This window comes from Prionailurus viverrinus, chromosome A1 (assembly GCF_022837055.1).
Source record: "Prionailurus viverrinus isolate Anna chromosome A1, UM_Priviv_1.0, whole genome shotgun sequence".
Lineage (NCBI taxonomy): Eukaryota > Metazoa > Chordata > Mammalia > Carnivora > Felidae > Prionailurus > Prionailurus viverrinus.
In genome coordinates this window covers 46,567,106-46,594,530 of record NC_062561.1, presented here as the reverse complement: position 1 = coordinate 46,594,530, position 27,425 = coordinate 46,567,106, and the positions used below count along the sequence as shown (strand labels likewise).

The 27,425-nt window shown below is 33.4% G+C and overlaps 1 protein-coding gene across 1 annotated transcript in view; it reads left to right on the top strand.

Moving 5' to 3' along the window:
* DACH1 (dachshund family transcription factor 1) overlaps positions 1-27,425 on the top strand; it is a 433,928-nt gene that overhangs the window by 281,330 nt on the left and 125,173 nt on the right. Inside the window, exon 4 of the mRNA XM_047850847.1 lies at positions 17,508-17,680. Within this exon, the coding sequence (XP_047706803.1) occupies positions 17,508-17,680 (173 nt within the window). The remainder of the gene's footprint in view (positions 1-17,507; positions 17,681-27,425) is intronic.

Below are 27,425 nucleotides of genomic sequence, written 5' to 3'. Positions count from 1 at the left end.
TGTGTTCTTAATTACACCTTTAGCATAAATGTGTGAATGTCATTTACTGAAATGTAAAGAAGAAATCTATGATGATGAAGATAATGATGATGATAATATAAAACATTAATTATATTAAGTTGGCAAATTTTGTGGGTTTTTTAGTATATGATCAATTTATATTTAATGAGACTATGAGTTGAAGTTTATTTCAATATGATGAAAATTCTAGACTTATAATTAGTTTCATAGCTATTTTATGTCTTTTAGGTGAATGAAAACTTCCATCTCAATGAATTTCAAAGCTAAATTTCCAAACTAAATTAAGGAAGTATGTAACTATGTTTATACTTTTCATAGTAATTGATTTTATTCCTAGAGTCAAATACTGATTTCTAGTATACAGAATGAGTGCATCATTTGACTTAATGAAAATGAGTTGGTTGTTCATTTACTACGTGTGACAAAATTACATTTCCCTATTTTTGATGTTTTTAAATGTTTATTTTTGAGAGAGCAAACAGGAAAGGGGCAGAGAGAGACGGAGATACAGAATCTGAAGCAGGCTTCAGGCTCTGAGCTGTCGGCACAGAGCCCAGCGCAGGGCCCGAACCCACAAACTGCAAGATCATTACCTGAGCCGAAGTCGGACACTTAACTGTCCAAGCCACCACGCGCCCCAACGTTTCCTATTTTTAAAAGACAGTCTATCAAAAGCTGTTAAGAGAGAATCTCCTACGATACTTCAAGCATAAGAATAATAATTATCAATATTTCCCAATTAATATTTGTCCTTTCCTTAAGCAGTTTTAAAGATACTTAAAACATAGTCCAAAATTAGAGTTGACAATTGCAAATACAAACCAACCAACACAGTAATAAAATCAATACTTACATTTCCCTTGAGGCCACTACTTACTGTTTGCCGCACCATTTCCTTAATGGAATGGCAGTTATGTTTGCAGAAACCTTGTAACTACCATTTTTATGTTTTAACTAAAAGCAGCTTTCTTGAAGAAGTATGATAAAGAAATTCTTGAGCTGCTGTTAAAAATTGTCATAACCATTTAATAGTTAATAGGAGTGCAGAGAAAGCAACCTTTCTCTTTAAAATCTTTTCCAGATAAACATTGTAGCCTTTCATATGAGGTGCTGTTTTTCTGATAATGGCAATATGTCTTTTATGTGTTCATTATGGTGGACATTGACTTCATATTTAAACATCTCGCTACACTTAAACAACTCACCCAGTTTAAATGGACATATACAATTTACTAGGGTGCTTTTCATTTCGGGCTGATTTTGAAAGTGTACTGTCAAAAATGTAAAAACTGGAGGGAAGTAAGGGAAATTAACAGTTTTACTCTGCATATTAAGATTAATTTCAAAATCTAATTGACAAAGTGTCTTACTAGCTATTCAGTTGATTTTTCTTCTTATTGTTTTGACGGGATAGTAATTTCCCTTTTTTAGTCATTATTTTGCATTTCTTACGAAATTATCTAATATTGATATAGCATTTTAATGCCAATTCTTTTAACAGATTTACATTTTTATAGGCTTCAATCTAAGTTAGAAATTAATTTATCTCCACATTTGCTTCTGATCTTTTTCTTAAAGATAATAATAGTCTAAGAATCATTCAGGGTGGAACAGTGCATTTTACCTGCCAGAGGAATTTATGGATGGTCAAACTTTGTTTTTGAGAGTAATTGTACAAACTAAAATAGAGAAGTCGCGTGAACAGAATTCATGGACCTTTTTAGAGACCACGTTTTGAAACAGGATATTGAAAATGAAGTCCATTGGCCAGCTTCGGTGTTTTTCCATGATGATGTCAGCAGCTGTGTCGCGTGATAAAGCTGCAATATTTTCATGACAAAGAAAAATTCATATCCACATCTTTAATAAATGAAGGAGAAAAAAAAACCTCGTCCATACTGGATTCATATATTCCCATCAGAACCTTTGTAGCGTCTCTCAACTGTAAATATTGAGAGTAAGATCAGAATGAAAGGGGTGTTGCATCAAAATTAATCGCTGAAGTTATTACTTACGGTGTCACTTGTTTCCCATATTCAGGCTTTCCACACAAAGCTTTGAAGAGCCCTACAGGACCAACCAAATGTAATTGATACAGAATCATTGCCACACAACAGCTGCACTAACAGGGTGCTGCAGCTTTTACTTTAATCTACCTTTCTTTCTGAGAGTTTATTATGTTTTTGAATTTATTCTTTTGTAGATCCGGGAGCTATCTTTTTTATGGAAATTAATCTTTTTAGAAGATTTGTACTCTCTTTTTCAAACACTAATACATTCATTCAAGTATCCTATTATTCAGAACCAGCTGGCTTTTATCTGGTGATATTTACTTCAAAAAGCCAAGTTAAATGGTATCATAGATTAATTCTCAGGGCACAGGAAAGCTTTTTTAGAGAAAAACATGATTTGGTAATTACTTGAAATATCATAATAAAAAAATCACAGAAAATGTCAAAAATGTACTGTATAATCTGTCATAATAGGAAGCTTCAAGAAGTTGTTTCATTAGAAATGTGGTATTCTGAGTCCCTCGTAAGTTTTCATTTCAGTCAAACATGATATAACTCGAAAGTTTGCTTTGGGTTCTAATAAACTGTATTATGAATTTTAGGTTTATATTGTTTGTTCACACAAAGCAGTGAAACTTCAAAAGGGACATTATCCACTGCTATCTCTTACATAAATCAAACTGGAAATAAGACACATTTTACAATTCAATTTAAGATCCCACTGAGACAATAATGTTGCAAGCTGTGCATTTTGCAAAGTAATATAGTAATGTCTAGTTTGCATTTTTGAAAAACCAAATTAATCACACTTTATTGAATATGTTGGAGCAAACCTAAAATTCATCTATTATTAAAAACTTGTGCAACAAACACAAACTATATTTTATACATAAAGGACAAACTCATTTATTCATTAGGATAAAACACTTGGAGTTTGCATTCTGTAACTATGAAAGAAATGACATTTGCTTATGGGGGCTGTTTTGAATTTTTAAAAGCAGTCTATACATAGTAAGCTGTTTGAAAATTTATCTTAGCATATTAAATTATATCAAGTTTCAAGGCATTCAGATGATAATAGAAGTTAACTTGAAAACTTTGGGGGTAAGAAAACAAAAATTGTTAAACTAAATGATATACTTTAAAAAGACATCTCATATGAATCAGAGTATCGCTTTGTGTCTTACTTTACATGTGCGCACCTTAACATAATATAAACTTTTTCTGGTTTTGATAAGAAAAATAAAACCCTCCCCAGGCAAAATAAAAGCTTATCATGTCCTACAATTTTATCAGCCTAAAGAAAGTAAGTAATTTTTGTATGCGTTCATTTGGATATACAGTTCCGATAAGACATTATGTGTAGTCTTGGGAATCAAATTTTTGTGGCATCATCTAGATATTATTGCCTACGTGATGTATATTATATATGGTTATTTTTGAGGAAGTGTAGTAAGTCTAAGCACTGTGAATAGTGAGGAAAAGCGAAGGAGAGCAAAAATATTGGCTAAGTTTGGATGTTTATTTTACTGGTGCATATTTTTCAATGTCAGGGTAGTAAATACTGTTTTGCTCTCTGCTTACATATCTAATATTCTGTATGATAACCGTTGTTTGAAGTGCTACAGAACAGTAATATACACTCTGCCCAGAATAGAAATAGCAATATTAAAACACATTTCCAGATTTAATTTTTCAATAAAATATTAAAGCCAAACTTGTCCTATCTCATAAACCTTATTATCAAATCATGAATTTGGTGGAATATTTCCTTCTTGCCTTTTCTAATTGTGTCACTCAGGGAGGGTCGAAAAAGGTCTATCAACTCTGAACCTACTGACAATTCTCCTGCTTTTCTATTAAGAACCTACCTTGCTGACTCATATCCACTGGTGAGCTGTGTCCTATGTCATGAAAGAGCAATTTGTATCTCTTCACCTGAAGACTTCCATACAAGACACACATGGTTTTCCTTTTATTGGGGAAAAATATTGGGTGCATATATAAGAGGAATTGGTTTAAAAGCCACAGGGTTCAGATATAGGGAAGAGTATGCAGTTATGTCCTCACTCAGCATAACTGTTTTTTCATGTCTGGCTCTGGAAACCAATTTGTTCCTCAATCATCATCTTAGGAAACTCTAATGATAGAGAACACAAGATTTTTTTTTTCTATTTTATCAATTTTCCAGTGGCATGAAATATGAGAATCAGGATTCCTGCCCTGGTCACATCAATGTCATGTAGTAGATGACAGAACCTGCAATGATTATTCCTGATGATGAGTTCCTTCTCCTCCTTCTGACCATCTGATACATTGCTTTAATCATATCTCTCCCCTGCCTAAGATGATGACCAAACTCATCATCCTGACATCTGAGAACTTTCATAATCTGGCCCTAGCCTACCTAATTCTTTCTGACTTCTGATGCTTTCCTAATAGGTACTTTCTCCTCCATCAGTGGAGCGACCAGCTGTCATCCAGACCCACCATTTATGTTTGCTGTGCCTTCTTGAACAGCCCAGGCAATTCTCTCAACTCGATGTGTTCTGTTGCGAAGTAGAAAGGATTTAGGTCCAAGGATCAGGCAGTAAATGTATTCCAAATCCTGCTCTTTTCCGAAAGAGTTATATGGCCTCCTGAGTTTCATTTAATCATTCAGAACCCCAGTTTCCTCTGCTGCAAAATGAGAGGATTGTGCTTGATGGTGAAGTCTTCTCAGCAAGGTCTTTCCAGGGTGCTCTCCTAACACACATGCTTACATGTGCACACATACATCACATACGTGCAAACATTCTTTCAATCTTCTGTGATCGGGATCTCATTTAACCTGCAATGTCACTTTATTTATCTGCTCGTTGTTTTCTCTACCTGCCTCCCAACTAGAATATAAACTCCAGGAAGATACAAATTTTTAACTGCTTGCTTTACTGCTCTAGTCCTGGTGCTCACAACACTGCCCGATACACAATAGATGTTTGATATATGTTAAAAAAGGTAATGAATGATTTCGGTGTCCACTTTGTGCCCCAACAACTCTATGTATATTCAACTCTATTCAAATATATACATAAACATGAATTATATATGTATAGTGGTGTTTTAAATATAATTGCTTGCTCCTTGTCCTGTACACTGTAACATTCTTGACCTCAAGTTCTCGTTGTGTGATTACATATTGATATTTTAAAAAGTTATTTGTGTTTTCTGTCCTATTTCTATTTTTTTTTCTATTTGATGTGGTTACATCATATTCTTAATAGTCTGCTGGTTTTTTCCTGTTTCCTCTCCAAGATTTTTAATATGCAGTATTAACTTGACTTTTGGATAAACAAGAACATGAAATCTTTTTCAAGGCCAGAACTTAAACATATACTAATATTAGCCTGAGCAAATTCACATGAGAATATTTTCAAAAATTATTTTCACAGTAAGTAGAAATTTGACACATTTAAAAATTTAGCATTCTATTCTAAAACTCTTAATAGTTTTTTGGATTTATTAAATTTAAAATAGATGATACATAAATATACAAAAAAGTCCCCATCGTGTTATACACATAAGCCATTAAACAATAAATTATTTTTGAATTTTTGTTTATCAATGTATACATATCAGAATTATAATTCTTTGAGAACATGATTCAAATACATGATAAGGTACAAAATATGTTCAGGAGATTTCTTTGCAAAATCCAGCTGTTTACAAGAAATCTCATAGAACAAAATTTCAGGATTTACCAAGGAGGAAAAACATTTTCTGTACAGACCATTTAAACTAAAGGAAGATCTTGAGGTATTTAATTTGTTTCGAAAAATTGCGTTTTAGCCTACTAACCTAAGTCTTAAATGGCTATTTAATATAAGTTATTTTAATTAAGAGCAACATTTAACAAGGTGTATTTACCCAGGTGTTAGGCCAGGTACATCTAAATGACAGCACCTGTGTGCTGTTGACAGTGGTTCTAACATTCCCTGTGTAATGATGTGAGAGAACATGTGTGGTAGAACAGAGAAAAATTAGAAATAGTGCAATATTTTAATATTGGAGGGGATAATGAAATTATTTAAGACAAATTTGGGGATCACAAAGGAAAATAACAGATCATAATATTTTTCTTTATTACAGAGGGTCTTTTCTACAATTAGATCACTATTTGTTATTCAATAATAAGGATCCCTCCCTAGATGATAATTTTTTAATAGATAGAGGTCTCTTTACTCTGAAAACATGTGAAATACAATATCTTTAGTACAGATAAGGACAATTTGTATAGATACTGCTTTTATAAGTTTAAGACTTTTGAAAATTCTGATTTTTCTATTTGATCACCTTAGAAAAGATGGCAATTTCCCCGTTCATTATTTCTTTTAACAAGGCATGCATCTTTTTAGCATTGATGTTGGGAAAATTTTATTGAAGAAAAATGATTAAAATGATTTATTCCAATACTACAGTGTGTGTGCATGTGTGTGTGTTTGTGTGTGTGTGTGTTAAATGAACATAAAACCCATGTTAACACTCAGTTCTGACACTGAATCATTGTGTGACCTTAGGTTGGTTGCATTCTCCTTATATTTTTCATTGGTCACACTATGGTTATAATAGTTACAGTAGATATTTTTTAAATAAAAAATGAATAAGGATGTTTAAGTTTTACTTTCTATTGACCTAAGAGTGTTGATATTATCAGAAAATCAATCCTCATTTCAAAACACATTTTGTAACCATTTATCTTATTCTAATTCACATTGTGACACCAATCTAAAAGCATATGCATTTATTCTTGGGAGAAAAATGAATGCTTATATTTAATTCCCAAATTGGAGTTAAAAGTGTGGAAATGAAATTATCCACATTAATGCTAATCATCTTAAGTATTTTTTTCATTGCTAGCAACTGAAATTATAGTGGTCATTTTGACCTTGAAAATCACCTGTTATGTCTGCCTATGAAAAACTGATGAAAAGTGCTTTGAATTGTATGTCTTCACTACATATAATAAAAGCTATGGAAAGAATGATTTGGTTTCATATAAACAGTAGCTTTCAACAGGCCTGCCATCTGCATGTAATCTCACCACTATAATATAATATTATTTCAATGGTCCTTCAAATGTGCTGAGTTATTTGCGATATGTAGTCTTTTGATTTAAAGCTGCCTCTCTCCTTAATGTTCTTAGGGGGACCTTGTAATTGTTGGATATTCTAATTATTTATCGTATTACAAATTGGGCGAATGGCATCTTTTCAAGCTATGCTTAGCTGTGTCTATTTGTGTTTTTTGTTTGTTTGTCCCGATTCAGTCTGTTTACCTAAATAGTAGTTAGGATTGTTAAATCTTTACATCTAGTCATAATATCCTACATTCATTCATTCAGTATTAAATAAGGACCCAAGATCTCTCAGTAATTCATGTTGATTTTCTTATTAAAAAGAATATTATAGTTTAGAAGTAAGTGGAGAGACCTGAATATTATGGACATTGGTACTCTTTTGTGCTAAGAATTTATTTTAAGAGTCATATACCAATATTTGCTTGGTCCTGCTCAGCTTCTTGGGCTTCTGTTTCTTCTACTTGTTTTATTTTCAAATCATTCATCTGGCTTATTTGGGGCTTATTATGTGGCTTACAGTACAAATACACTTTTAGTAGAAGTAGCTTTATACTTTCTATGCCCTCTCCAAGCATCACAGCTTAATCTCCTACCTACAAGTCAAAGACATCCACATCTTCCTCACTGAGTATCTGCTTTTCTTCCAAATTTCAGTTCCGTATTTCTCACTGCTTATTGTCAATCTTTATTTGACTGTTCCTGAAGCATCTCATATTTAGTATGTCCAAAATCGAACTAATCTTCATTTATTTTTAAATCAGATCTTCCTCATTAGGTGACTAAAATTTTGGGTTGCATGTTCAGAATTCCAGAATCTAAATCCTGGGGTAAATTAAATCAACCTTTATAACAGTAATGTGGATCTACCTCAGAGTTTCCAAAGATTCATTGGATAGTATGTATAAAACCTTATTACCGCAGTGCCTAACACATTGAAAGTAGACAATACGTGTTAGATATCATCATCATCATTATCATCATCACTCCTTAATAATATCTCCACACATCCTGTTAGTATAGATACTCAGATCATCTTTCACATTTTATTCTCTTCATCCCCATTTGTATCCAAATTGATTACCCAGTTCTGTCAAGCTTATTTTCAGAATACCAAACCTATGTCTTCTTCTTCATCTTCTCTTTCATTCCAGTCAAAGATAAAATTATGTACATATGTTTATATTTGTATCTCTCTCTCCCACACTGTAAGCTGGTCAAGAACAATGGCCATAGCTTAGCATTTTTAAAAGCCACATTGAAGTTTCCCTCATGTGAAGGTAAAAATTGGTCTGAGAATTGCAGTTTTCAACTCAAGAACTGAGAGTTATTCCTACTCTGTTAAATGCTGGAGATACAATGATGAACAAAAGCTACATAGGTCTGCCCACGTGGTGCTTACATTAAGACAAGAAGTGTTGGGTCTTTCCTTAATAACAGTGGGAAACAACTGAAGTCCTCTAAGCAGGGGAATGATAGTGTCAGATTTTTTACTTAAAAGTAATGATGATATAGAAGTAGAGATAAATGACGTAGATGAAATCAACAGGACATGAAATGGAACTGGACATTTGTGGCACACAGAGAAGAGGAGATAAAGATGATCCCTAGGTTTCTGGCTTATAAACTAGCTGGTGATGTCATTCTTTAAGGCTAACTAGGTTTGGGGAGAAGATAATTTAAGATGTAGATCCATACAGATAGAGAAATATCGAGATGATTTCCACGAGTATGCCATGCTACCTACGGGGGTTTTATGCTTTTTGGAAAATTTAATAGCAATTTGGCTCAAGTGAGAAAATTTTTCAATTTCAACATAAATCATTTAAAACTGAAAACACTGTATAAAACAATGGAAATGAAAACTGATTTCAACTGACCATGAACAACACTTATGCATGAACATAAAATTGTTAATATTATATACCACGACGTTGATTACACTACTAACAGTATATAAAGTATATTAACTTGAAATTTTATTTGATGTAATTGTAAATCTATAGGGAAATTACAATATCCTTAGAGAGAAGAATTTCTAGTTCATTTGTTTGCCTAATGGAAAAATAATTTGATGAGTTAAAGTGGGAAAAGGTAGAAATTCATTGACATTGGCAGTGAGAAAGGTTAAAAGATGCAGTTAAACTGGATACATTATACCCAACTGCTTTATTTTGAAGAATTTCATGAATACATTTTAGATTGGAAAGCTTACATGTTTTTAGTATTGTTATTTATATACTGTCCATAATAGCTAGTGTTATAGTTTAGCTGTAGAAATTAACCAATCTGTTGCAATATGATTTCCACTAAATAGAGACATTTGGCTCTTGCTTCCAACCATTTTATAGTCCATATCAACAAAACACCTAAATATTTAATCCATACAAATTGGATATAAAATTTGGCTACTATTTCTTTCCTTGAGTCCTATGTAACTAATTACTCAGTCTAACTCTGCTTTTGTTTTGTTTTGTTTAGGGAATCGATTTTACCTGGTTAACACTTAGAGCATGGTGCTAATGAATCCAAAGAAAACAGCAGCATCAAAAAGCAAAGTGTTTTCTGATATAATTATCTCTGTCTTCTCCACATAAAGTATTTAACCTTTTATCTTTATAGTAATGGCCTTCCTTCTTTTATTTCAAGTTGTATCAAAACTTTCTGGATTTTCGTATGAAATCAGGGAAAATACATACAGTATTGAATTCTGTATACAACAATTCATTCTAATAATTTTTATGAATTTAAGGTCAAGTCTTTTAAAATGTAAGCCATTGTGTATCGTAAGTTACCTAATGCTGTTCTGGTTTTCCATGATTCCTCAAAGATTTTCAGGATAATTGTTTTTTATATGTCTCCCTCTTCTTTAAGGATCCTCTTATGTATTCCATTTGATACTAGTGACTTGAACTTCAGCTCTGATTTTACAATTTGTTTCTTATTCTTTTTAGTTCAATAATCATTAGCGATGGTGAAGAATATTCAACTAAAAAAAATAAGTGGCTCTGATTCTAGTATTTTATACGTCACTTTGTATAGCTTGTTAACTTACGCCACTTTCAACAGCTTTGCAGAATATGCAAGGAAATAGAAATGTCTCCACTTGGTGAAGAAATCTGGCTATAGGCATTATTCTGATGAGTCCAGGGACTTTAATAGCACCAATGTTATATTATCATCAATATATATGTATATGTATATATATCTATATGTTATATTATCATCAATATATATGTGTATATATATAGAATATATATATGTATATATATAGGATATATATATATATATACATGTATATATATATATGTCAAAAAGATATATAATGTGTCAAAATAGCTCTGCTCTCAAAAGAAAACATCACAGGTAAAATAGAAGCCTTCTTGTAATGTAAGAGTTTTAAATTTCTAATGGACAAATATTTAACACTCAGGTAACATAGAGTAAAGTTTAATTAATGATAGATAACTAAAGAAAATATATCTAAATATTGCTGGGAGAGTAACATGTTTACTTAAATGACTCCTATTTAATGGTAGTGGGATAGTTAGAATTCATGGAAATACTATTCTTTCCCTCTAAGGAAAAAAAGTAAGTTGATGTTAGAACATAAGCTAAGCAGGATTGGTTACATAACAGCCAACCAGATTTGTTTTTCCCCAGCGGTTCCAAATCAAACATGAGATGTGTACGTATACAAATTTTAGACTCTGGAAATGTCCTGCTCTGTGGGTGTTATTTTGCAATACCAGCCAGGAGGCATTTGTGGTGTTTTCTTTGCTGAGGCACTGCACTGAAACTGGAATGTTTTTTATTTTATTTTATTTTATTTTATTTTATTTTATTTTATTTTATTTTATTTTATTTTGTTTTATTTTATTTTACTTTATTTTATTTGCTTTGTTGTTTTGTTTTGTTTTTTAATTGTGACCCTAATTAATTGTTCCCATAAAATATTACTTCCTCTCCATTCTAAAATAAAGTAATTTGATGAAGTTGAACCAAAACACCAAAAGATTTCAGTGTTTATATATGCTAACGTAAATCAACTCAGATCATTATCCAGAAGAAAAAAGATTTAAAATGATTACATTACATTAACTCAGGAGAGAACTGTGTCTCCTGTTTATGCAAAACACTAGGAGTACTGTTGACATTTTATATTTCATTTTTAAGGTGAAAAAAGCAAGTAACTTGTATATTCTCACTTACCTTTGAAATAACAACTAAACATCTGTAGTGTCTGTGACTAGTATTTGCTTTCACTGAATAGTCTTGTTTCCATTGTTAAGGTAGTGTTGACATCCTTCTAAGTGGTCTCCAATGGTATGTAGTAAATGCCTGCTCTTGCCATCATTTTCATTGTAAACGAATCTTGACAATGTCAGGTTCCCGTCACAGTCTATCAGTGTCACTCACTAAGCGGTGGTGTGACCGTTAGTCCCTTTGAGATTTCCTTCTTTATCAGGGTCAGCCTGTGGGAAGATCTGAATGAATAGTTACATGTTACCTAAGTATAAAGGGTAATAACATTTACATGTACTTTTACTATTTTAATGCATGGTAGTTGAAAAGACATTCTTTTTTTACATGTCACTTTAATTTTGTGTTTGATATATATTCTATCTAAAATTCATAAAAATATACTATGGTGTTCCTTTTTGGAATCTATTCCTCATTAGATATATGCAGGGATAAATATGATTATCGGGGCTAGGATATTTGGTGCCACTCATACACATAACCAAGTTTGTGTTTTGTTGTTGTTTTTTTTTAAATTAAACACTAATAATAACCTTTCCCAAAGCATTTTACATGTTCTTTTCTACTTAAAAATTGTGTCCCACAAAACAAGGTGATCTTTCTTTGCCAATGATTATCTACACATTTAATCCTTCTTTAATTTTTTTTCGCACCTCTGTCTCAATTGATAATTGTTTCAGTTGATTTGCAAAATAACATTCCAAATGCTGAGGATTCACATTTCTTTCCTTTATTTCAGTTTACTCACAAGAATCAATTACTAAAATTTTATTTATACTATAGCCATATTTATTGTTGGTTCTATTGAATATACCATGTCACCAGATATTCAGTAGAATTTTTCCTGTGGTCCCACACAAGAACAAAAGGTACCAGGTACCCCTCATTTTAAAGAAAGTAAAAAGCAGCTGCTACTTATCAATAGCACCTGAACCAGCCTATCTTAACTATCATCCAGGCCCCACAAATATCCTCCTGCCTCATTATAAGAGAGTATGACCGTAGAGAGAGGGGTTTAAAGAAATCCTTGCAGTGAAGAGACAGCATCTACTGGGAGGGCTGTGATTCAGTGATCCCTTTTTTGAGAGCGTTTCCACACCACCAGTTGAAGGGAGGCTTTCCAAGTTTACAGGTGCCTTCCCCTTATTTCAGAGCTGTATTTCTGTTTTGGTGTGAACTGCTGATCTGTTTTCTGTATATATTTGAGCAGGGGGATAAGGAATTGATAGGTGGCAGGCTAGAGAGTGGACATCATCGGAACAAGACGACCCACACCAAGAGAAGGACCTTATTGGTAAGCGGCGGTGGCAGTTTGGGGAGTTTAGAAAAGCAGGAAACTGAAGATTTCCATTGTTAGCGACTCGTGCTTCTAGGAAGTTCCTCTGGAAGGGACCCTCTTAAAGGATCAGGCATGACTTAGTAGGAGATACTTAGCATTTAGGCACCTGCCATGTGGAAGATGTAAGGGCTGATAGGCATAGTCGTAGAAGCAGGGAGAACTTGAGGTGGAACTGGTTGAGTCGGAGACCTTTATCCTACTATCCAGGAGAAGGAGAGAAGGAGGATGGATGAAAAACTAACCAAGCCATTGTCTTCCAGGCCACCTAGGTTCTTAGGGATGGCCAGTGCTGATAGAGATGGAGAAACAGAAATGAGCGTTAACTAGAATGGATTTTTTAATACTCAAGGTTATTAAGGGGCAGAAAAGGGAGCCTTGGCAAAATGTGCTTGAAGGCACAAATTAGAGGAAAAAGAAAGCCATTTAATACTTGTAACTCAGCAGTTCTGAATGTCCCATAATCTGACTACCTTTAGAGTAGGGATAGCTTTCAAAATTTAAGGGTTTCTACCCAAAGCAGTATATTTCTGCATTTAAAACTTGGTCCATCATAAGATATGTATCACAAAATAAGACAAAATATAAACTGGAGCAAGCCAAGAAAAGTAGTCTGAGCTTGTAAAAAGACGGAGATAGTGCATCCAGCTGTTTGCTTTTTTTCAGAACGTATAGCTATGTTTTAATGTTGGGATGGGAAGCGTGTAAGATTGCAGAGAAAGTTCCATACCCAGTCTTTACAAATTCACGTTTCAGTTACACTAGATCTTAAGATCACTCTGCTTGTCCCTGAAGAATACACATCTTTTTACACAAAGGAAAACTAAACACACAATCGCTTTTTGTATTTAAGTTCCAGATATTTGTACATTTTTATTGATAAATTCTTAATATGTGTATACCTAGGCAGGTAAGTGAATTGTTTCAGATACTATAGAATGCAAAATTAATAGTTTTTAGCTAGAGACAGAATTGGTAATCAGGCATTTTATTTCAACTTCCTTTCTTACATTTATGTACCTGCTTACCTCTGGCTGTATGTGTTGCAAGACTCCATTTGTTAATTTTCACTCCACCAAAATCATGGCATAGCATTAATAGCGGGCCTTCATTGTGCTTGTGGTTACGCTTCTTAATTTCAGCATATAGCAGCCACCTGTTGTGTTCTACCTGCAGCTGAACCTACGTAAGCAGCTGTCTAGCCTGACACTGTTCCTGCGCTTCTCCACAATCTGTGTGTAAGACTAGGTATGGGAAATCTCTTTCCCTTCAGTTCCTTCCCCCCGACATTAAAATATGAATACAAATCTCAAGTAATCAACAGTTGGATCCACTGAGTCTTTTCGTGAACCCATGACCATTTTCCTTTGCTTAAACCATTTTATAATTTTATTGTGTTTTATGAGTTTTTACATACATGCCTTGACAACCTATGATAGTATATGTTCTTTGGGGACCTGAAGGCTATATCAACTTCACCTTGTTCTTCCACTGTAAAGTCAAGAAACAGTTTGATTCAATAAGAATGGGGAAAGAGAGATGCATCAGGTATTTTTTTTTGTTTGTTTCTAACTCTCCTTACCAAATATTAGAATTTCCTATATATTTTATCTTCTGTCTCTTGCAAGATTTCCTGTGGTCACAGTAGTAAACGTTAATTTTAAAGGTATACAAGTGTGTATATATATGTTTGCGTGTAGGCATAGTACATATATACTGGCTTATATCACTAAACATATTGGCTTAAACCAAAGCACTTGAAATCATACATTTAATAACTATGGGTATGTCTTGTTCTGAAATGGCCTATTTTCAATTCGTATTTATTCATGCTAATAGGAAAAGGATGTTATAAATAATGCAAAAATCACTTACAGCTGACTTAGTTATATATTGTATATTTTTCATCAGACTTAGTTTCTTAATTGTTTGCTCTATTTATTACCCAAATGAGCTAACATCATGAGTATTTAACAAATGATGATTGGTGGAGATGGCTAGGAGCATTTTATGTAGTGGGAAAATCCAATCTAGTGTTATCAACTTGCTATGGAAAATTCACATGTGGATGATTGATATTTACCCTCACACAAGGGACTAATACCCTGTGATGCAAAAGAGATGTGAAAATAGATAGTATTTTGTCTATAATCTGTTTCAGAATGATTCAATCAGAAGTTTGGCTTAATATTTTATACCTTGATAATGTGAAAAAAATAGTCACAGTGCTTCTCCACTATGAGAGTAAAACTGAAATATATTTGGAAAAATGACTTTTTCCAATGTATTAACTGGCAATCAGAATTCAAATAAAAGGAGAAATTGGTTCAAGTGAACAGAGAAACAAAACTAGATAATAGATATAAGCAGAACTCAAACTGAATTTAAAATAATGAATGTGAGTATTTTTCTGTACTCAGTCCATCAATTATCTTCAAATAAGCAACATACTATGAAAATTTAATGCTTGCATTTATTGGTATTTTAAATGAAATGTGTAGGGAAAATTATCCATTAATTATAAATTCCCTATCCAGTTTTCATTTTCAAATAACATTTATTCCAAAGTATTATTTCTATACCAATTGTCAGTGATTATGCCTCAACACTTGTTTTAAATGATACTATAAAAAGTAAACATTTAAAGAAAAAATTTGCATATACCTCGATAAAGGCATTGTGGAGTCGAATTTTTATCATGTTTCGCCATCAAATATTTTCTTGACACCATACGTTTGAAAAATTCACATACTTACAGTTTTTGCATGTTTGATTAGGACCTTGGTATAAGCATCAAAAAGGGTGTGAGTAGAGAAATAAAGTAGATCCATTTGTGAATATGGAAGTGAACTTTTATATCATAGTGTAGGAACAAGCTGGAGAAATTTCTTTTATGTGAGTCATTTCTGGATGAAGCTATAAACTTTTTTTTAGCCAAAAGCTGTCATGGTTTCTTGTAAAATAATAAAGATAATAAAGATATCCACTTTAATTGATTCTTTTCATTGTTTAATAAAATTGCTTTGTTTGATTGCTGAAGAATTTGAATTGAGTTTTCATTACCCACTTCTGAACAATTTACTCTAAGATTCAGACAGTATTGAGCTAATGAGTTTGAATTTATATTGAACCTTAACTGTCTTCATGAAGTAAATGGAAAAAAAATCATGGCAGTAACTAAGTATTCTTCATTAAAAACTATGTCATAGAGATTTTACAATGAAGCTTTTAATGGAGCTAAAGCATTTAAATTGGAGTTTTACCAACTTTGCTGTTTCTAAGTATATTATATGAAAATATTATTTCTTTTCCTTTTTTAAGAAATGAAAACTCATTAAGCTGACAGGGACATTACAAAAATTTTCTTCAAGGGGGCTGTTTGTATATTCAACAGATTCAGTAAATAAGTCAGTGTTAATTTAATTGGGGAACATGTCTAAATTGAAATTATTCATAAATACCTTCTAAGGTGTATCCTATTAAGGTGTTTAAAAATCTACTGAAATCCAAAACATGGCCCCATTATTAAAATGAAAGCTCTCAAATGTACTGTTTTTACTTTGACACTATATTGCCATAATCATCAACTTTTGTTTCTTTGTAGTTGAATAAAGGTGATATATTTATTGAGGCACACATATTTAATATATTGCTTTGACATTATTAACCTTTGTAAAGTGATCTTTTAGGCTCTTTGTGCTGTGTCTAAATGAGTTGGGCATTTAATAATTCCATGTTTAGGATTTGTGGTGGAATTAAGTGAGGAACTTTAACTCTGAATGGTGGCTAGAATATCATTTAATACAAGAATAACTACAACTACCAGTGGGCTTCACTTCTAAGAAGTAATTAATTCTCTAGGTATATAAAAGAGACCATTTTATCTTAATTTGGTTATTCAAACTAGATTAGACTCAAAAAGTGAGATAAATATTGTAGAATTTTTTTTTTAATTGAGGAACTATATAAGAAAAAGAAAAACAAAAAAAAATATGGTTTAGGGGAAATTTACTTACTTGAGGTTATTTTCCAAGAAATCGCTTGGCCAACTCGCAATGTGATATACTTTTTAAAACCTCATTTCAAATAAACTATTAGAAGATTTGGAATAATATTGCATCCAAATTGCTTATGTGCATTCCCCACAAGTAGCTGTGATGGTTCTTGGGATAAGCAAACACTGTCCTCTTGCCCATCACAGAGATCTCAGGCTTCTGTTACCATCCCCACATGCCTGGAACTAATAGCCTTCCACTTAGGCAACCTCTCCACCATCTCAAGCAGAGCCACCTTCTGCCAAATTCTATAATGGTATTTTTTGGTACTAAAGATGGCAGTTGCCCAGAAAAAAATATCCAATCATTATATTGTAAAATGTAGGCCATAACGAAGAGATACTACATTTAGATAACTGATTGTGATATGTTAAATAAAACCCTCATATTTTAAGCAAGAATTAGAATGATCAGAAGAATAATGCAGCAACGAATTGACCATTTGTATTGAACGCATGGAGCATGGTGACGTGATAAAACATGGCACCGAACTGGTTAGCTTCAAACCTAGTTTCCCTGAGTGGTGAGTGGGTATTGTTGCATATAAAGAGGACAAATATCTTTCCTTTGGCAATCATTATTAGAACGTTTTTTAACGCTTCAATTTCCAATGATTTATGCCCTTTACCATTTTCATAAATGAGATACACTACGTTTCATAGTTTTATTTGAACAGAGCAATGATGATATCTGTGCATTTTTTATAGGACTGGAACTTCCTTTTATGATGATGCCCCACCCTCTAATTCCCGTCAGCCTACCTCCAGCGTCTGTCACCATGGCAATGAGCCAGATGAACCATCTCAGCACCATTGCAAATATGGCGGCAGCAGCTCACGTTCAGAGTCCCCCTTCCAGAGTTGAGACGTCTGTTATTAAGGTAATTGTTTTCTTACGTGACTGTTTTGGCTTATGCCAAACATCGTCTTAGGCCACTACCTCTAAGTCTATTTTTTTTATTCCACAAGTAATTCTAAATTCGAAACAGATGATAGTAAATGTGAGAAAAATCACTTACAGTAGTTAGAACCAGGTAGAGCCAGGGGTACAGTATTAGACAGATTAGGCCAATCTTAAGTTCCGTGTTGTATCTGTTGTTTTAAGTTTATTTATTTATTTGAGAGAGAAAAAGTACAAGCAGGGGAGGGTGCAGAGAGAAAGAGGAATGGAAAGAGAATCCCAAACAGGCTCCATGGGCAGAGCCTGATGCAGGGCTTGATCTTACGTCTGTGAGATCATGATCTGAGCCAAAATCAGAGTGAGGCACTTAACCAACTGAGCCATCCAGGGGTCCTTGTCTTTATCTATTAAGAGAGAGATGGATGTAGGAAATTAATTGATATATTTCAAATTCAATAAATATATGACTGTGTGCATGAATGCATGCATGTCAATGTATGTGTGTGGGGGTTTATGAGCTTTAAGGTATAGGAAATAGTTGCTGATTTGTTGTTAAATTATGGTTCTGCCATGTTGCCTTGAGCATGTGACTCAATCTTTCTGATTCTATTCTAAACATAAAAAGTAGGTAATACAGTATAGGTGTAAACACTAAACAAAATAATAAAATTGAATGCTTTTTATAAATTCAAAAATACACTATATGTGAAGACAACACTATTATACAAAGATCACATGTGTGTGTATATATGCACAATTCTCTCTCTCTCTTTTCCCCTTGTGTGAGAGGGTATGTGTATGCCCTTAAATGTGTATGCATATACCTTTAATTTATTTTATAATATGTACTTAAACAAAATTCCTTTAAATGAATTGTCAGAATACATTATTAATGTTTAAATTAAGTAAAAGATACTAATGCTTATCCTTATATGACATAATCATTACCTCTTTCTTCTGAATATAATACAGTTGAGTTAAGGAGGCCTCTGGAGCATGCCTTACATAAAAAGTCCTGTTAACAATTCTTATTCATTGCTGGTAGGTATACAAAATGCTATAGCCATTTTGGGAGGCAGTTTTATGGTTTCTTACACAGCTAAACATACTTCTACCACAGGATTATGTATTTTGCCAGCTCCTTGGTATTTACTCAAACAAGTAGAAGAGTTATGTCTACACAAAAACTTGCACATGGATATTTATAGCAGTTTTTTTTTAATAATTGCCCAAACTTGGAAGCAACCAAGATGTTTTCAGTAGATGAAAGGATTAAGAAGGAGTGGTATATCCATATGTTATGACTTTGCTAAATTAACATTTGTTAAGTGGAACATAGGGATGACTGATGGTGAGCCATGGTCCAACACAAACCGTAAGAAAAATTGAAATAGAAAACCTTATTACTCACGAGTTCTGGTGGAAATACCTCAGGGTATATACCTTGAAGGACGACATGGGGAGGTCAAGGTGGAGTACAGAGAGAACAAGGCAGGATCTGGGACAGATGCCTGTGTCAGGGCCCAACAGTAGAATGCTTCGAGGTTCCCTGGCTAGGGCTAGATTGGGCAATTAAAACCAGAAGAGCATAGTTTTGGTGAGCTCCAGCGGGCTCGTATGTAGGAGGAGACCTTTATTCACAAGTGCTGTTGAAGAAGGCCTATTAAGGGCTTACATGCTTACATTTACTTGTGATTCTGTGGCTGTTATCTAGGGCATGTGCTTGCAAGAGGGGGCTTTTGTCAGTTAAGGTCCCTCCAGGACAGTTGGCCAAACAAAATGGATGCCTAGGCATCAATACTATTGGAGTAGCTTAACTAAACGCTTGACACCATATAATGGAATATTATTCACAACTAAAAAGAAATGAATTATCAAGTCATGAAAAGACATGGAGGAAACTTAAATGTATACTGGTAAGTGAAAGAAGCCAGGCTGAAAAGGCTACACACTGTATGATTCCAAGTGAATGACCTTTTAGAAAAGGCAAAACTATGGAGATACTAAAAAGATCAGTGGTTGCCAAGGAGTGGGGCAGGGATGAATAGGGAGAGTACAAAGAATTTTTAGGGCAGTGAAAATGCTCCGTGTTATACCAAAATGATAGGTAATGTCATACATTTTTTTTAAAAGGCCATGTTACTACTTATACATTGTATAAGTATACAATGTATATATACATTGTATACATACTTATACATTACTATTATACATTGAATAATATGCTAATACCAATTTTTCTTATAACAATGGCTCTATAAGCAAAGATGTATACTAGTCCCTCACCATTTTCTGAAGTATCCTCACCAGGAAAAAAATATATGTATCACAGAAAACCAAGATCAACTTCTTAAAAATCTTCAGCTGAGAAAATGCCAATGAATGCTACATTGTCGTCAGCCAGGAACCAAGAAGATAACTTTTAAAAATTCCTCTTTATTCGGAGTGACTTTCAGAGGGTTCCTTTGTTACCAAAGGATTTGTTAATCAAGATGTCACTGCATATTTCCATTTATGACCATTTTTGGTAATAGTTATTACTGAGAATTCAACATTCTCATTGCTTCACTCACTGAAGTGACCTAGAGGGAGATTTTGACTGAAGAAAAAAGGCTAAGTGTTCCTATCATTGTACTCGATAGCTATTTTTAAAAAATGAAAAGGTACTAAGGATTAGTTATAGGATGTGATTACTCTCATTTTTTAAAAAAGTTAGTAATTATTACTATAGAGAATCATCCTCATAATAATAATTATATAATTTTCACTCTCAAAACTGGGAATTTTGTAGTTCCTCATTTAGACAAGATATGGAATCGTAGTTAAAGTAAAACTATGGCAGAAGAACAGATTTTAGCAGTTTAAAATCATAATGGGTGACTTAGTTATTAACTGTAGATAATTTGGACATCAGCTGGTAGCTTACATATGTCTGGATCCAGAAGACTCTAATTACATCAGAAAACTTGATTTATTTTATCTTTTAAATAAATACACACATATTTTTTAAATAGTGTATGTTGTATCCAATGTTAATCAGAATACTTAAGTAGAGAAACTTCCTTTACTAAATCTTTGGTTGTCAACATTTAGGTAAGTAGGAGGAAGCAGTTGGGTTTCCTCTGGAAGGCACCTTTAGAAAACAGTCTAGATTATTGAAAAGTCAGCAACATTCCTTTGGTTTCTTAAATTAAGGTCAGGAATGGAGAGGAGGGAGACAGGGAGAAAGGAAGGAAATATGCAAAAAGGTAATAAAAAAAGTGACAAAGCCCTGTGTCTTGAACTGTGTGCCAACACCTCCTACAATATAGTGATAGCCCATTTTCTAGTCTCTCGGGGCAAATATTTTCAGAAACTTGGCTATGGATAGGTTAAAGGAAATTCTGGGCTTTTGAAAGCAGTGGTGATATAAATGGTGATAATAGCTGAATAAGAAACAATGGCTCTAATTAAGAATGATTAGAGAAAATAAAAGCTGATGGTTTTAAAAATTATTATTTATCACTAATAATACAAGCTGGTAGTTTTAACTGCACACATCAAAGTGACGCTCCATTGGCCACCGTGGAAGTGTGGAAGGGCCCATTGCCCCATTTCGTTGCAGGCTGGCCACCTATGTATTTTTAAATTTGATGTTAAAGATCATAGAGACTAACCATATTTCAAGAAAAGCATAAGATAATTCTAACAATTTTTGGTAAAAAAAAAAAAAAAACTAGACCTGAGAGAATTCGAGAGTACAGCCTCGGAGGATAAGGGTAAGGAATAGGTTCTTTATAGAATTCCAAATATTAGGGAAAACAAGTTAATAAAAAACCTGCCTAAATTTATATATAGAAGACTTCATAGCACAAGAAATGTTTAGTAAACTCCCATGATATATATTAGTTAAACTTAATTTGGGGGAAGTTTGATTTTCCCTAAAGAAAATGTTTGACTCCTATGTCACATTAAATAGTATGGGACCCAAGTGGGCAATTAGAATAGTGCTTGCAACTTTGTTTGCCAGAAAAGATTCTAATTATGAAGGCCGATTAAAAGCAAAATGTTAAATACCAAGAAGATTTCCCCCATCTGAAGGAATGATAAAACAAGGGAAATAGCTTTTGAAGGGAAAATAGAAGGTTGAGGCGTTTCCCGTGTGCTGGAGTGTACCATTTCCATTTTTTTGAGAGTAATGATAAGAATTAAAATGAAAACAACCTACATGAGAATGGCAAAAGAATTTATAGGACAGAAGGGAAGTGAAAACAATGCTCTCAGGGTTACAGACTTTTAAAACATTTTGTCATTACCTGTTTCTAGGAGGTAAAGGAGCTCCAAAGACTTTCTCATAAACCTATTTATGAGAATGTACACACCACACCAGTATGTGCAATGGAACAGGGTCCAAAAACTGTCGTCCATGGGTAAAATTCACCCTTCTTCCAGTTCTCGCATGGACTCTGAGTTAAGAATGGTTTTATACTTTAAAGTGGGTGAGGAAATATATCACAGGAAGACAGTCATTCACGACCCATGACAATTATATCAAATTCAAATTTTAGTGTCTATAAACAAAATGGCTTTGGGAGTTAGCTACACTCTCTCTATATAACATCTATGGCTACTTTCACATACAAAGCAGAGTGGAATAAACTATTGACTAGCTGGCTCTTTACAGAAAAATAAAAAATTGCTGGTACCTGCATTAGAACTACAATGAACTCATACCCGTGTGAATCTTAGGCTGTGGATAATTGCGGCGGCTCAAACTAAACTCTCAAACATGATGGGGCCATGGGTTTTGGCATTGAAAAATAAAAGAAATTAAGGGAAATGAGGAAAAGAAAATTACAGAGATGAAGACAGTACCACTGTATCATTGTTATTTGCTTTAAAAGAAGCCTTCATGATGGAGTCTGCCAAAGTATTAAATCTAGACTTTCTCCGGCTGATTGGTTTGGACTACTGGAAATAATTTAGTAAGATAACTTTGAGGAGGAAATGGGCATATACTGTTTAGACAATAATTCTAATTTGAATTCCTAATAGCCAATTGCCTGTAAGTATATATTAAATTATTATGGGCTCTGTATTAGTCTGTTATGTATCATTGAGAATCATATATTTTTACTGTTTAATGTTCTATGAATGTTATGAATGAAGAGACATAGACTTGAGACATCAGACGTTATATAATCCAGCTTTCCCTACGTGGCAAAATAATTTTTGCATCCTCCCTACCCATTTTTATATAGCTCAGTTTTTGTGGAAAGCCTATTCTATTTTCAGCAAACTCAAGAATGAAGAGGGTCTTCATTAGCTTCTACCTCAAGTTTATTATGTTCTCCTGGAAGATAAAAGGTCTACTAATTCTGTGTCCTAGCCATTTAAATTTATAAATCCTCTGCTGTAGTAACTATAGTGTTTCTTTCCTCCAGACACAGTATTCTAACTTTTTTTGACCATTCCTCATCAAGCTTCTTGGTTGACCTTTTTTGAAAAATCACCCTCTTTACCCCAGTCCTTTCCATACAATACTCTAGAAGTGAACTGGCTAGTGAAGAGATGCTGGAACTAACCTAAACCTCAGTTGTGGACAACAGCTTATAAATGTAGTCAGAATTCACAAAACTGTTGTGAGTGTGTGTGTGTGACTCAGTACATTTCATGCCTTTTAAACATGAAATTGTACTAAGCCAATTCTTTATTTTTTTACTTTTACTAGGAATTTGCATTTATCCATATTAAGTGTATTTCCCAGCCCACTGATTTAGGCTCTTTAGATACTTAACTTTTTTAATTTAAGCATAGTTGACACACAATGTTATACAAGTTTCAGTACAACATGGTGATTCAACTTCTCTATATATTAGGCTATAATCACCATAAGTGTAGCTACCCTCTGTCACCATACAACACTATTACAATATCATTGACTGTATTCCCTATGCTGTGCCTTTTATTCTGTGAGTTATTCATTTCATAACTTGAAGCCTATTCTTTAGATACTTTTGAGTATTAACATTCTAAACTCTCATACTATTCATACAATCCTTGTATCATTTCCAAATTGTAAAAGGATATATTACTTGTATTACTTTAAATCACTGAGGAAAATAAACAGTATAAATCAAGAGATCAATTCCTCTTGTCATTAGAGAATTCCTAATAGGCTGAAATGTTCTACTAATTGATTCTCTTTAGGTATCATTCATCAAGTAACCCCAAATCTCCCTGAATGAATCAATATTTTTCTCACATTTTATTTAATAAATTCTCAATGATATCATAAGGACTTAGAAAAAATGGTTCTTGTTGAAAAAAAATTGAAAAAAAGAAAAGCAGTGTATTTTAGTGGTTTAAAACATAGATTATGGTGGAAGAATTCTTGGGTTTATATTCCATTTCTACTACTTCTTAGTCATGTGACCTCAGACAAGTTACTTAATATCTCTTTGTTTGCTTTTCTGTACAATGGGGCTAATGACCCCTTTACTTATTCAGGTCGCCATACTGATTACATTAGTGTTCACAACATCTTTCAAAGTTTTTGTACACTCACATTGTCTTCTCCCATTATTTTCTCCCCAAATATTCACAATCATTTGTTTAAAAATAAGTTCTAGAATCTTATAAGAGATTCGTGTCAAGCTTTTGAAATAGAATCATAATTGTATAGTAAGAATTTTCTCTCTTTCTTGTGCAGGCTTCTTCACCTGACAAAAGTGCTGCATTTTACTTTGGGGGAATTCTTCAGTGCATTGGTATAGAAAGCTAATTTTTAAATGCATTTTTTTTTTCAGATTTAATTTTTTTCAGGGATAGTATAGAATTGAGATTGAGAAATTTGGCAACATTCAAATTATTCTACATCTTTGAATAAACATCTTTCTCTCATGCTACATTACGGAGGTTTCTGAGGACAAGGAATATGATTTAGATTTGTTAGTTTTCTCCACTGACCATTGACTCCTCTTGACTATATGTGTGTGTATATGTGTGTGAAAGAAAGGCAGAGAGAGAGAGAGAGAGAGAGAGAGAGAGAAGCAGAGACACTTTATGACATTCTCATTTAAAGAATTAAAGATTGAAAAAACTTAAATTCAAGTAAAATTTTGATCCCTGATAATTTCCTTTAAAGCAGGTCCTTAAATAACTATATTAGTAAATAGGACTTTATGTGCATGAAAGTTTAAAATGTTTAAATATTATAAAAACTAGAACCAGAGTGACCTGATTCTCAAAGTACATGAAAATCCTAGAGCAATGTCATGTCCCCCATGTTTGTTTAGGTACAGGATAGCTTATTTTGGGGCAATCATAAATAATACTAGATGTGTGCATTACTTTTAGACATTTTTTCACACACAAAAAACGATTTCATATAATTTTTACTTGGACTTAGAGAAATAGTTAAGTACATTCTCTTAATGTTTATTTGGGTGTTGATATTAAATTTGAAGAAGATGCTTACAACAAAAGTATTAAAACACAACCACCACTAAATATACCCTACATCAATGTATTTAAACAAATCGTATATGTTTAAATCAATACATTTGTAATAATGCTAAAAAATAAATTCATGGTTCACCTTTGAATTCTAGGGAATTGATTCTTTTAAAGGACAAAAGCAAAGGATAAAGGGGTGAAATCAAGCATTTTCCTGACTTTCCCCATACAGACTGTTCCTAGGGATCATCATTAATTCACTAGGGGAACTTTTCTGTTCATCTAAATCTTCTGGCCAAAAAAAAAATGAATAAGGAATGGTATAGTTGGAATGTCACTGAATTACCAGTGCTAATGAAGTGGAGTCTAGACCATGATCATCAGTGGGGGCTGGCATCATAAAATGCAGCCAAGCAGACGTTATGTGTTTCTGATGGAGGCATGCAACACCATCTATGAAGAAGTCTCACTGCAAACTCAACTTAAATCAAGCATCCATACTTAACTATGTAGGACATTTAGGGGACTGAGGAACCTAGAGATGAATGACACCCTTACGGAACTGCATAGGACCAGCTCAGTGTGGTGGTGGCCTCTAACAACATACACAGTGCCCTAACTGGATAAAAATTGGGTTTAAACATTTGTCATGCACAGAGAGAATGATGCCAGTTAATGAATGGCAGCGACGGTCAAGTCAGAAACTTACCTTTTTTCTCTTTCTCTCCTCCCTCTGTTCCCCCTTCCTTGAGTGTGTGAAAAGAGGAAGTCCTATCTTTTGATTAAGATGATAGTATTTATTATTACATAGGGATGGATTATAGTCCCTGAGCCAAGACTATATGTGGTTGTTTGAAGTAACTGTAGGACTTTATATATTAAAAAATAGTAATCTGAAATTATGAGGCTACCTGAATTTTCATGCAGATGAGGGAAGACATATAGTCCCCTACCACCACTGAATAAGTTCGAAGAAGACAGTGGTATAAAACTAAGTTGTTTATGATTACACTCATGGGTTCTACCAGTTTTACATTTAGAAACATTGAGTATTTCTTGTGTATCATCACAAAAACAAACAAAAAGAGCTACGTAAATATTCCTTGGAACCTCAATTTAGAATTTGGAGTCATGGAATTTTGATGGTGTCTGCCTGACAGACAGAAGGTAGAGACCAGCTGCAAGTATATTAGCATTGTTTACTGTGTCTTCCAGAACTACTTTGAAACATTTTTTCCTGAATCCAGAATCCTATTTCTACTATTTATTTTGTCTGATAATTTTTCCAGAGCAAGGAAATTTAGATGTCACACTTCATCACTGTGCATATATGGTTCTGGACTCCACTAACAACATTTACCGCTTAAGATACACACTCCATGAGGGAAAGGATTTTCATCAGTTCTGCTTAGTTGTATATATAAGACCAGAGCCTAGGACACTGGCACATATTACATGTTCAGTAAATGTTCTTTGAATAAATGAATACGTCTGAGTTGTCTTAAATCTCAGGAGTTTGGGTTATAAAGTGCTAGTCAACTTCAATTTTGTAAGTTAAAAGTTACATCGTGATAACATTTAATGTTAGAACTATCCTCTCTCCACTTCTATAACGTATTCAGTGATGGAATCTCTAACTGATAAACATATGAAAATCCAGATAATTAAAAAGGGAGCAACATGAAGCTAAATGAAATAATCCTTTAGAGAAATGAATTGTGAGTGGCTTGTGATTATTTAGACTTACATTAAGAAAATATTTTCAGTTGATAAAATATAATGCATTTTGTGATAGACAGGAGGCAGCTGTGGTAATGTAATTTTTAAATATTCAATTGCCCCATGTGTAATACTGAGCATTTTATACTTTTTGTTTTAGAATTTTGGAATACACTATTTTGAATTCCACCTTTGATTCTGAATTATCTTGGAGACTAATACTTCTTGCTCTACCCAGAAACAATAAATGCAGCTTTTTTCTTTATTGTTATTCTGCTACCATTAGTTTATTAGTATGACCTTTTTTTTGTGTGTGAGAGGGTATTCCTCTTAAATTCTCATTTATTATTGTGGCTGGTTTTATAAAGATGGAACATTGCAAAGGATTGTGTTTTATTGATTGGTGGAGTTATGATGTAGGACTATAAAGCAGCGTGTTGAAGTATTAAATTAAATATTCTTCCTCTTTGTCCTACTTCAGGCCCATCTTGGAGGTTAAAGGGTATTACACAAATGAAATGATAAATCCAGTTTACATAGTTTTCCTATAGACATTGAACTGCTTCTTT